General features: G+C 39.3%; 2 protein-coding genes across 2 annotated transcripts in view; both read left to right on the top strand.

The window, feature by feature from the left end:
* The window catches only part of LOC113038216 (15-hydroxyprostaglandin dehydrogenase [NAD(+)]-like), a 32504-nt gene extending 20544 nt beyond the window's left edge, over positions 1 to 11960 (top strand). The window contains exon 8 of the mRNA XM_026195481.1: positions 11552 to 11960. The gene's annotated coding sequence lies outside the window, so the exon portion shown is untranslated. The remainder of the gene's footprint in view (positions 1 to 11551) is intronic.
* Positions 7945 to 11586, top strand: LOC113038217 (15-hydroxyprostaglandin dehydrogenase [NAD(+)]-like). The gene is made up of 7 exons (XM_026195482.1): positions 7945 to 8107; positions 8866 to 8989; positions 9137 to 9243; positions 9421 to 9517; positions 10972 to 11048; positions 11129 to 11292; positions 11400 to 11586. Exons 1-7 carry the CDS (start codon positions 8015 to 8017, stop codon positions 11548 to 11550), a joined length of 813 nt encoding a protein of 270 aa, XP_026051267.1. The 5' UTR covers positions 7945 to 8014; the 3' UTR covers positions 11551 to 11586.
* Positions 11961 to 13139: the final 1179 nt, after the last annotated feature.

Here is a 13139-nt window from a genome sequence, read left to right as displayed (position 1 = left end):
AAAATGTGTGTACACCCACTCATATAGTCCCCAAGGGGTCGTGAAAGCAGTAAGGTGTCGAGATCCCTCTGCCATTAATTCCTCATGGTAAGCCTTCACCTTATCTAAGATTGAAAACCAACAGTATCCTCGAAGGGTGTCGATAAGGTCCTGAATCCGGGGAAGTGGATGTCGGTCTGGGACTGTCTTCTGATTCAACAATCTGTAGTCTATACACAGTCTCAGCGTACCATCTTTCTTCCAGACGTACACCACCGACGCTGCATACAGAGACTTTGACTTGACCACCCAACTCCATGCTAGTAAATCCTGGACGTATTCCTTCACCAGCTTATACAGGGGTTTTGGGATGTAAGCATAAGCTTGCTGAACAGGCATGTCATCTCTCAGGTTAATCATCATCTGTAAACTTGGGCTGCAACCAATATCATCATCCCCACGGGAGAATACATTGGAATCTTCATAAAGTATGTCTTTGACTAATTTTTGCTGTTCTTCTTCCAGATGACTTAACTTGACCGGAGGATGCCACAAATATATATATATATATATATATATATATATATATATATATATATATATATATATATATATATGTATGTATATACAATTATTATTATTATTATTATTATTATTATTGAAAAGAGCTGAGAGGCGGAGGTTAAATTGAAAAAGAGACTTACTCATTTTTCTGATCTCTATTGAATAAAGCGATAAATTATTTTTTTTTCTGAGAAAATCCAAATCTCAAATCCTGTGGTAATCCACATCACATCTTTTTGGGGTGAATTATGTCTTATTCTTCTCATCGCGAAGCAAACAGTAAAATAAAAAAACTTGAACAGTCTCACTGTTTTCTTGGGCGTATTCAAGCCGCGCGCTTCAGTGAAACATTATAATCTCAAAAGAGCGTTCAGCATTGGTAAGTGTAGCTTGTTGTTGTGGTGTAGGTGTAAGTCTCCCTATTGTTCAACAACAGACACTAGAGCCCTGCATTTCAGCTCAAGCTTAATGGGCCGACTTTTTCACATCCCTCGAACCAGGCTTTGGGCCAATTTTCATGTCATAGTTCAGACGCGGGCCAGGCCTCCCGCCTGCTTTAAACTTCTCTTTACTTTATATTTTAGGCATCCATTAATTAGTGAAGAAAAAATTTGCCACGCTGGTGGAAACAACACGAGACAATGCTATCGCAATTATCAAGAGTGGCTTGACAGTGTTTATTTTTGCGCCATCAACACAGCTGAACAGTTCTGTTTTCAAATACACACAATAGGAACATTTTCTGATCATCATTAATGCCCTGTCTTTCCTCTCTTGCTTGTCAGATCGTTGTTTGAGGTCCTCAGTGCTTCCTGTCTGTTTCCCCACTGCTCAGCAATTCTTTGTGTGTCTTCGTTCCTGTTCGGTGTTCAGTGGATTACATCATCATCACCCGGATCTCTCATCATCTCTCACCTACGCACTCTACTCACCTACTCACCGAACTTTGCTGTCATCGAAGTCCCTATGCCACCCACCATCAACCCAGCCTGACTTTTCGTGATATAATAAATCTTGTTACTTGCAACTTGCTTCCTGTCATTTATGTCCTGACAGAGGTGCTAAACCATTCAGGGTTTTATACTGTAAGTAATAAGCAATATTTTAAAATCTATACAATGTTTGATAGGGAGCCAGTGCAGTGTTGACAGGACCGGCCTAATATGGTCATACTTCATGGTTCTAGTAAGAACTCTTGCTGCATTTTGGACTAGCTGTAGTTTGTTTACTAAGCATGCAAAACAACCACCCAATAAAGCATTACAGTACTCTAACCTTGAGGTCATAAATGCATGGATTAACATTTCTGCATTTGACATTGAGAGCATAGGCCATAATTTAGATATATTTTTGAGATGGAAAAATGCAGTTGTACAATTTCAGAAACGTGGCTTTCTAATGAAACATTGCTATCAAATAGTAGTCAAATAATCAAATAATAGGTTCCTAACTGATGTCGAAGAATTGACAGAGCAGCCATCAAGTCTTAGACATTGTTTAACTGTTGGAAACTAATGGAAAAAAGAATGGACATGTTCTGTGGTGCATTTTTGAGGTAAGATAACCTGCAAGTTTGTTTTTAATTAATTTAATTTGTTTAGATTGTAGGCTATTTCTCATTTCGTTTGCGAGCGCTGTTGTGAGCCTGCCTCAGTATTTCAATTTTTTTATTTTATTTTACTCACTGTGGTTTAATAAATAAACATTTATTAAACTAACTGTCTGTGTGATATGCTTGAAGTGTTTTATATATGGATTTTATTGTAGCCAAGTAAAGTTTTAGCGTCAATTTGAGAGGCTTAATTGATTAAATATGTTTTAGACTACTCGCTGTCGGCTCGGCTGTTTAACATTAATCGTCATTTTAAAAAAAATGTTCCAAACATTTTTCTAAATTAACTTGATAAAGAAATGAAAAGAAACATAACACAAAACTGACCCATTTTTTAATTGTTGCAAATAGGGCAGGCTTCCGCTGTGCAATAAAGTAAATAAATAAATAAAAACATGGGCTCGTGTCAGACTCGGGCTGATAATTCTGATGAGCTGTCGGACACGGGTCGGGCTAGGGCCTGAGCGTCTCGGGCCAGGGCCGGGCTCGGGCCTAGATTTGAGGCCCATGCAGGCCTCTAATCATCAGCATAACAGTAAAAGCGAAAACCATGTTTCCTGAAGATATCTCCCAAGGGTAACATGTAAAGCAAGAAGAGTAGCAGCCCTTGTACTGAGCCTTGAGGTACACCATACTGCAATTGTGATCGATATGAAAGCTCTTCATTCACTGCTACGAATTGATGGCTGTCATATAAGTATGATTTAAACTATGATATTACACTTCCATTAATGCCAAAAGTGTTCTAGTCTATGCAAAAGAATGTTGTGATCAATAGTGTCAAACGCAGCACTAAGATCCAATAAAACTAATAGAGATACACCCACGATCAGATGATAAGAGCAGATCATTTGTAACTCTAAGGAGAGTAGTCTCAGTACTATGATATGGTCTAAATCCTGACTGGAAATCCTCACAGACACCATTTTTCTCTAAGAAGGAATATAATTGTGAGGATACCACCTTTTCTAGTATCGTGGACAGAAAAGGGAGATTCGAGATTGGTCTATAGTTATCTAGTTCTTTGGGGTCAAGTTTTTTTTGATGAGAGACTTAATAACAGCCAGTTTGAAGGTTTTGGGGACATATCCTAATGACAATGAGGAATTAATAATAGTCAGAAGAGGGTCTATGACTTCTGGAAGAACCTCTTTTAGGAGCTTAGATGGAATAGGGTCTAACATACATGTTGTTGATTTAGATGATTTAACAAGTTTATACAATTCTTTGTCTCCTATAGTAGATAATGAGTAAAACTGTTCCTCAGGGGGTCTATAGTGCACTGTCTGATGCGATACAGTTGCTGATGGCTGAATGGTTACAATTTTATCTCTAATAGTATCGATTTTAGAAGTAAACTAGTTCATAAAGTCATTATATATATTGTCACATTTTGCAAGATAAAGCACAGCCTATCACAGCTAAGTCTGAAATCTCTTCTAGCACTCTGTACACAGTACCCAATAACCAACCAAAGCAGACAGACACAGATAACACTGATTCAGTTACGCCAAATTATGTGACCTGATCAGGATGTGAAACCAGGATGTGAAACCAAGAGTTGTCCTTGATCTGTAATTGTAAAGGGTTTAGCCAGATCGGTGCCCTGTAAAATATATCTATATAAGTATATTGTCACTAACATTGATATAAATATGTTGTTATATTTTTTTCTTATGTATACTGATTGTTTCATTGGTGGGTTATTATACCTTAATGATTTGCACAGCTGCAATATTTTGTTCATTGACATAGTAAGTTGTTGAATATAGATTTGTAATTCTGATGTGTTATGTAGTTCCCGCATATAGGCACTAGGGGACAATGGAGAACTAGGATGTGAGGAGTGCATGAAAGAAAATAATATTATAAAAGTGGAACTGCAAGTGTTGAAACTGATCTTTCTCTAGTCATCTTTTCACAAATAATACAGTATTTGTGCTCCATGCAGAGATGTGATCTGATCCTCATCAGTCTATCTGGAGTGACATGAAGAAACAGAACAGAGTGTTGAGTGTCTCAATTAAAAGTGTCTCCTTTGTTTTCCACACTTACATCTCACTTCTTTTCTTTTCTTTTCTTGTTGCAAACAACAATTACTGCAAAAGTTCAGTTGGTGTGCACTGTGTTGTAGCATGTGGCGTTGCATGGTGTGCCTGCAGAAAGTATTTGTTGAACTCCTTCCACCCTCTGCCTTCCAGCATAGCAGTTTGTAAACTATCCTTTAAGCTGCGATTAAAACGTTCAACTTCTCCGTTTGCTCTTGGGTAATACACAGATGATGTCCTGTGTAAGATTCCTCTGTTTTGCAAGAACAGCCTGAAGTCGTGCAAAGTGAACTGTACTCCATTATCAGAAATCAGCTCTTTCAGATTCCCTTCCCTGCTAAACACTGTAGACAAAAACTGTATCACGGCCTGGGTGGTAGGATGTGAGACAAATGCTATCTCAGGCCACTTACTGTAATAATCCACCAAAGTGACCAGAAAACGACAATCAGCAGGTGCTGCATTAAAAGGACCCATGATTGTCTATGGCCATTTTCTCCCAGGCGTCAGTAGAATAAGGTACAGGTTGGAGTGGAGTGGTATGTATAACAGCTGATCTGTCACGTAACTGACAAGTGACACAAGTTTTGACAGCTGTTTCTACTTGTTTGTCCATGCCAGGCCACCAGTAGAGCTCTCTCAGCTTCCTTTTTGTACTCACAATGCCCTGATGTGTATCATGTGCGAGTGCAATGAACTTGGGCTGGAAACCTTCTGGAACCAGAAGGCGTGTGGTTCCCCGCACCACACAACCATCCTGAAGTGAAAGTTAATGGCGCAAAAGCATACGGCTTTAAAATACGGCTTTAAAAAGGATCCTGTGCCTTTGCACACTTTGACCATTTTGAGGTGAGCATTCTGTGTAGCTCAGCTTGGATAGGACAAGGATCACATGCTGCTTTGACTTCTAAATCATGTTCCAATCTAGGTTCAATGCTAGGGAGTGGTAAGCGAGATAGACAGTCTGCAGTCACGTTTTCATGGCCCGGCTTATACGGAATATCATAGGTAAATGCCATCTGCCTAGCTGACCATCTTGCTATGCGCATACCTGCTCTGCCTTGACCCTTGGATGACAGAAGGGTGGTCAGAGGGCTGTGATCCGTACGCAGTGTGAAGTGTCGTCCCCACAAGTAGGTTCTCCATTGCTCTGTGGCCCAAACACATGCTAGTGTCTCCTTTTCTACCATGGAGTACTTCCGTTCTGCTATGGTAAGGGTGTGTGAAGCAAAGGCCACTGTTCTCTCTGTGTTATCTGAATGTATCTGGGTAAGAACACCTCATATCCCATAGTCTGAGGCAACTGTGGTGACTATAGTAGGTAGTTCTGGATTGAAAAGTGCAAGGGCAGCACTATGCATGATCAGTTTCTTAATGGTCTCAAAGCTCTCCTTAGCCTCAGGTGACCAAACGAATGGAGTAGAGCCTTGTAAAAGCACACGCAATGGCTCCACTACTGTAGCATAATTTGGTATGAATATAGAATACCAGGACGTGAGACCCAGAAATGGACGAAGGCTAACCCCATCAGCAGAAGGTGGTGCATCGGACACTGAGAGACATGGGAAGCATCAGGCTGTAATCCCTTCTCAGACAGGGTGTGACCCAGGAATGACAGTTCTGCTTTTCTGAAGTGGCACTTTGCCATGTTCAATTGGAGGCCTGCTTCATCAATTCGCTGCAGCACAGCTTCTAGATTTTCATCAAGTTCCTTGAGCATTGCTCCTGTGACCATGATGTCATCCAAGTAACAATGAGCTCCAGACTGACCTTTAAGGATTTCAGAGATCATCCTCTGGAAGCAACTTGGAGATGAGGCCATTCCATATGGAACCCTTTGGAAACGAAATAGCCCATTGTGCATGATAAACGCAGTAAGGTTTTGACTGTCCTCATGCAACTTTACCTGGTGATATGTACATTGGAGGTCTAATGTGGAAACCACTGTTGCTCCACACAGGTTTGCAAACATCTCCTCCATAAGCTGTCTACTACCACTGCCTTGTTAGGCTCGCATTAGTCGACACAGAGCCGAATCCCCCCACCTTTTTTTCCAGAGACAACTATTGGAGAGACCCACTCAGATGCATCCACAGGCTCGATCACATCCTGTTGTACAAGCTTCTGTAATTCCTTGGATTGAGAAAGGTAACCGCCTCAGTTTCTGCTGCACAGGCTGAATACCAGGCCAAATGTGAACACGGTGCACAAATCCTCTTGCACATCCCAGCTTGTTTTCTGACTTTGCATCTATAGCTAAGGCAGTATGTGTGCACTGGTCCGTACTGACCTGACCATCACAGAGTTGTAAGCACAGTCCAGTAAAGAGGTCTCTGCCTAGCACAGCTGATCCCTTTTAAACAATGTTTAAGTCTGTGGAAGTTCAATGGCCTCCATACGAGATGTTGGCTGGCAGGCATCCTTTCACTTCAATTGCATCACCCCCAAAACTAACTAGACTGAGTTTCGGAGGTGAAAGGGGTGCTTGACTGAAAGATCCAGCGTAAATGGACATTGGTAATATGGACACTGCCGATCCCATGTCCACCATTAACTGAATGTCCCGTGTTTGTCCTGTGCTTGCACATTATTTTTCCACAGTCACGAGCAAAATGTTCAATATTTAACACAGTCACTTCAGGTACTATAATTTCATTCACCTGTTTGTTTCCGTGACATATCTTTGCATAATGTCCTGTTTTGTTACAGTTCCTGCACACCGCATTCTTTGCCGGGAATCCGGGAAAATTGGTTGCACAGTGCTGCGCAGATCCGCAACGGTAGCAAGTATGTGCATGGGTAAATTTCAGAGGTCCCCGCAAGGCGTAGATTTTTCTTTTGCTCCGTCAAACCGTGTTATGTTGTTGAACTGCTTGTACTGAGCTGTCGGATGACGCAATCATTGCATTTGCCTCCGCCATAGTAGTTTCAATTTGCCGGGCGACAGCAACAGCCGTTCTCTAATGCGAGATTAATTGTCTTTTCGAACAGCTGATCGTGTATCATCTCGTCCTCCATCACGCCAAATTTGCAGGTGACAGCCAGTTCACATAGTTCACATAACGTTCAGCAACTACATTAACTTTAGTAACAAAAAAACTCCCTTATTGCACTCAAAGCAGAAGCGTACCTATCATCTCCCTGATCACGCATGGTCAGGGTGTAGAACAATCTTTGACTCTTGGCTCCAGGGCAGTGTATTAGAAGTGCGCGCTTCCTAGCATTAGGGAGCTGCTCACCCAGGGCCAGCAAAAAAAAAATTGAAAGTTTTGATCCACGGTGGTTCACCCAGTGTTTGTAGGATTAGGGCAGGTTGGCGCAGACTCAAAGCCATCCTCGTCACCAATATGTTGAGTGTCTCAATTAAAAGCAAATGCACTCCGTCTCAAACTGTGTGTAACCTCCTTTATTTTCCACACTTACATCTCACTTCTTTTGTTATCGCTCACTCTACCTTCACTCAAACTGAGAGCTCCCTCTAGAGGCTAACTCAGAACACCACACTGAGACAGACTCAAACCAAAAGAACTGTGTCTCCAGGATACTTTGAGAAACCTATCAGGATTTTTACAATACACACAGGTTTTATTAGAGTGTTTTTAGAAGAATGTTGCATCAAGACACATTGGCACGTGTTTCCTCATACATCTGTGGCAAAGCCGTTATATACAGTGTGTGTGTGTGTGTGGGTTTGTGCAACTCCTCCCACTCACCCTTGGCTCTGTCCTGGTAACTGTTAGTTATTCAACAGATAGTTTTTAGTCATTAGTGCTGCTGTGTCTTCTGGTTTCTGTGACAGGTGTGTGTTGTGATGGATCTGAAGGAGAAAGTGGCTGTGGTGACCGGAGCAGCTCAGGGTTTGGGCAGAAGTTTTGTCGAAATACTTCTAAAAAACGGGGCAAAGGTAAAAAAGAATATATATATATATATATATATAAACCTTTCTGTATTATCGATACAGTTTTGTAAATGCACCTCACAAGGAATGCGCGCGCCAGAACGACAAATAATTTACAAGTTTGCGATGCAGAATAAAAGCAGGTTGAACATTGATCTGGACCAAAGTATCTATATATGCACAATAAGATAGTCTGACACTATCTAGGAAAAGTCGTAAAAGCGATACAGATAAGTATTATAAATTATTTTAGAAAACAATGAGGCGTCTTCTTAACGTTTAACCATTTAGAAAACCTTGTTGCCTTGAAAAAAGTAAACAGGCAAAATAATTTCTCTTCATTAAAATTTATATTCTAAATCTGTTTAAAAAAAAAAAAACGCAAAAAAAACCTGTCATCGATAAGAAAGATTAGCGTAAAATTGTGTCAAAGTTGAAAAGTGTTTTAGAGAACGGAACTGTTCCTGCTCATCAGATTTGATTGTATTTTGTTAAAACGCCTGAAGAGTAAAATTTATTTAGTCAGTCATTGCAAAGTCTTAACTACCAGGTGCTTATTTGTAAATGAGTTATTTCTTCAGATGCCCTGTTTTCAAATTCATATTCTAACTATTAAAATGTAAAATACACATAATGAGAGAATAAATAGAAACAATTAAAATGTGTGAGGGACACAATAGTCACTTATAGCTCTGCTTTACTGTAGACTTCTGAATCTCAGAGTCCTGTACTGTAATCGCTCTCACAGATTCATTTGATTACAGGTGGCTTTAATCGATGTGAATACATCGCTGGGAAATGAACTGAAGAACACACTTGATCAGGAGTATGGACGGGGCAGGACTGAATTTTACTCAGCCGACGTCACATCAGAGGAAGATTTTAAAGGTTTTTGAACATTTAAGAGATGTTTTATTGTCTGGGAATGATTACATGATGATCAGACTGATATGAATTACAGTATCACAATGCTGCTATTACTCAAGTCACTTGAATGTGGGTATGCTCTGAATGCTTTCATGTTGTCCCTTACAGGAGTTTTTGAAAAAATTGTTAAAATATTTGGCCGCATAGACATTTTGTGCAACAATGCAGGGATCATCAATGAAAAGCACTGGGAAAAAACTATTGCAGTCAACCTGGTATGAGTTTGTCCGTCAGTGTCTGTGTCTGTCCGTGTTTGTGTCTGTTTGTCTGTGTTGGAGTCTGTCTGTCTGCCTGCCTGTCTGTCTCTCTCTCTCTCTCTCTCTCTCTCTCTCTCTCCATCTGTCTCTATCTCTCCATCTGCTTCAGCTGAAGGTGTTTTGTGTTCATCTCAGGGTGGAGTGGTCAGAGGAACGTATCTCGCTCTAGAACATATGAAGAAGGAAAATGGTGGGAATGGAGGAGTCATTGTTAATGTTTCATCTATGGCAGGTTTGATACCATCTCTATTCAAAATAATTACATTATTACAATTTTTCTTAATTGCTTTGGCACATTTTTCGAAACAGTCTTAACATTCTCTAAACTGTAAGTGCTGCTATCACAACTGTTTGCTGGAACATCAGAACTCATCAGGAACATTTAATTCATGCTTCAAAACCTAGCTATTTTGTCAGTGAGTTGGCCGGGGCCACCAAAAAGAAATCATAAAATAAATAAATAATAATAATAATAATAATAATTGTTATATGCAAATTTAATGTTATTTCATGTTATATGTTATATGTTATATGGATTATTCATATGCAATTTTCATTTCATTTCATTTTATGTTAAAGGCAAATTTAATTTTGTTATATGCAATTGTTTTCTTCTTGTGTTCTTCTTTTTGTTGACAGACAGCTTTCTATACTAAAGAAGAGCATCGGTTTTGATTTTAGCATTTAACAGTAGATAAAAATGTATTGGGAAAAACGGTAGTACACAAATAGATTTTTTTTTTTTTTTTTTTTTTCATACAGTACAAATCTTTTGCAGAAATGTGTTACATGTAAACTGAAAATTCACCAATGCTTATTCATCTTCACACACTGTTGTCTTCTGCTATCACCACAACCACACATTCTTACATGTCTTCCTCTTGCTTTTTTAGGACAAGCAAGTGTGAATTTTCACAGTTTACATGTAACACATTTCTGCAGATAAAAGTACTGTAAAATATAATGTGTTTATTGAGCACTGCTGCAGCCGCTGCTGGTCAAGTAATGTTCTTCTTTGTTCAATAAACACACACCATAAATATGATTCATAATTCATTCCAATGGCAAGTAGGGCTGCAAAGGGATGGAAATATACAAAAAAAAATTATAATTTGAAAGTTTCCAGAAGTCATTTGCCAACTCAGCAGAAATTACAACCATTCCATGTAAGATATTTATAAACATAAGTTTTGAAGAGTTTGACAATCTTACTGAGAGTCAACTCATCCAGTTTTATTGTGGATTTCTCATTAGCATATGTGCCAAAATGCGTGCAATTTGCCTAAATCAGTAGGAAACTCAAATCTGATGTGAACAATAAAATTCTGACATCCAAACTACTATTTAAGAAAAAAAAAAAAAATACTCTCATTTGAGAACCAAGCCAAAGCGACTGAGAAAAACTGTAAAAACTTTCTTAGATCTATAAGGAAATTCTACTCTCAATGGTTAGTTTATCTAAAAATAGAACTTCTCTCATCATTTAATAATTTATTCATGTCATCTGCTGGGCACAAATGACTACTGCTTTTGTCCTTACAGTGTAAGTCAATGGGGTCCGACATTGCTCTGGACCCCCAAGAAACACAGAGAATATATTTTTTTATTTTTTTTTATTTTTTGTTGTAACAGCATGAAGTAAATGATGCAGAATTTCCATTTATTCTCTGAAGTGAATCTTTGCAGGTTTGGGACCTTTGCCGACGGCACCCATCTACACTGCAACCAAACACGGCGTGGTGGGATTCAGTCGTGCCATGGCAGTACGTATTTTATATATCAAGCATCACAGATTTTTTGTGAGAGAGAGAAAGTCTTTGACGTTTAAATTGCTCATCAACAGGCCGTTTCCAAGCTGTCTAACTATGGGGTGAGGATCAACATTCTATGTCCATGGTTTGTGAAGACCAATCTTCTGTCCACCATGAGCTCAGAAGAGCATGCTGGAAGTTTCTTACCACTGAGGGGAATTGCAGAGAAGATGATGAAGGACCACGGCTGCCTGGAGTGAGTTAACAATCCTTTGTATCCAGGGAGAGATACGGAACAGATAAAGCAAGGGTTTGAATTTAACATTGAAACTGAGAAACTTTGTAATTGTGTTTTCATCGCAGGGCTGATGTTGTTGCCAAGGCTTTTCTTGTTCTCGTGAAAGATGAAAGCAAGAATGGAGATGCTCTGATGATTGATCCTGATGAGGCAGTTTTTGTTTCCTTTCCTGAACGGGCCAAAGACTTCCCATCAACTCCAGTCAGTCTTGAGTGACCCTTCAGCTTGGCTCTCAGTGTTTCATCAGAGATCTTAAAACCCAACCAAACCCTGAAGATCTAGACACGACGTAAACCTGAGCACTTCCACTTAGAATGCCTTTATATAAAGATAATTTGACTAAATCAGCCAGCAAAAAGATTGAAAATGTAAAATGTCTGATTTATTCTGGGTTGCTTCTTTGTAATTTCATTTCTGTTACTGATTTGAGAATATTCCAAATCCAGGAAACCTGACACTCAGTACAGGAGTCAGAACAAGAGTCAGAATGTCACAAATTAGAGAACTAAAAATAATGCAGCATCTGAAAACAGTTTTGTAATTTTCAAATATAAATGCAAACATCACATTCATGGATTTTTTTTAATGAATCTAAAAATATTCTAAAATATACCTCAAAATATTATGAATAAGTGGTTTGCTTTCAAAATGTGTTTAAATAAGCTACTAACATCATGTGTGTCAAAATTTAATTACGATTACATTTTACACCTTAATTGCAAAAAATGTATTGTAGTTCCTAGTATAGTGGTTCTTAGATGGGTTAGTGGTTTAGTAGTAATAAATAAAACTCAAAACAAACCTTTGTTTCAAATACTTTGTTTAATTTGAACATGAACTTTGTTATTGTAACGAGGCATCATTTAAAGTGGGATCCATAACCAGGCTTTATTAGAATCGTGGTCAAACAGGCAATGGTCAAACACAGTGACAGAGGGCAAACACAATCGTCGTCAGTAATCAGGCTTAAAGTCGGGGCAGGCAGCAGGGAGTCAAACACAGGGTACAGACAAGGTCACAACAGGCAAGCTCTACAAAGGAGAATGCTCAGAAAAGCAAACAACGTTAATAGAAGACTTCGCAATGAGATGGTAGGAACAGACTGCTTATATACTGTAGGCCAGCTAATGGGCTACAGCCGGGCTGAGTGATCAATGCTAGACACGGGGCTGATGGGAAATGTAGTGTGAGAGTGTAAAGCCCCTTTCACACTGCAATTCCGGAAAATACATTGGTAATGTGCCCCAGCAATTGTTCCGGGGTTGCTAGATTTTGCCCCTTTCACACTGCCAGTGATTACCCGGAATCTGTGCGTGCGTTCACACACAACCTGTCACGATCCCCACACAAGAACAGAGGACAGGTAGATCCAAATGCAGTCTTTATTAGGGTAATCCAAATCGTAATCCAGTCCACCAGGCAGGGGTCAAAACCAAAGTAGCAAATCAAACATAAACAGACACAAATCAAACGGGCAAGAACAGGGGCCTGTACCATGAAGCTGGATTAGGTGGCTAGCCAGCTATGTTTCAGCTTAGTTTCCGCCAACCCTGGGTTTTAGGTACTATGAAAGTAGATCGGCTTTAATCGGTGTTCGTTGCCATGGTATCTTACGCTGCACGGCGTAATATATAGAAGTCTGGCTTTAATGATAATAACTGAGTAATTTTATGATTTATATAATTATTGTGATTCATATTATTATTTATCTCTTACATACAAGCAATTTTAGTTTAACAGCTATTATAAATTATTTTAAATACATATTAATGTATACACATCATGTAATATAAATAAGCTTTAGT

This window comes from Carassius auratus, chromosome 21 (assembly GCF_003368295.1).
Source record: "Carassius auratus strain Wakin chromosome 21, ASM336829v1, whole genome shotgun sequence".
NCBI lineage: Eukaryota > Metazoa > Chordata > Actinopteri > Cypriniformes > Cyprinidae > Carassius > Carassius auratus.
The sequence above is the reverse complement of the archived record's forward strand: the minus strand, read 5'-3'. Positions and strand labels throughout refer to the sequence as shown.

Bases quoted from the DNA above. Each gene is read 5' to 3' on its own strand.
- LOC113038217 (XM_026195482.1), top strand. From the start codon at position 8,015: ATGGATCTGAAGGAGAAAGTGGCTGTGGTGACCGGAGCAGCTCAGGGT. The intron at 9,244-9,420 runs GTATGAGTTTGT...TGTTCATCTCAG, and splicing joins AAACTATTGCAGTCAACCTG to GGTGGAGTGGTCAGAGGAAC. The intron at 11,049-11,128 runs GTACGTATTTTA...GCTCATCAACAG, and splicing joins GATTCAGTCGTGCCATGGCA to GCCGTTTCCAAGCTGTCTAA.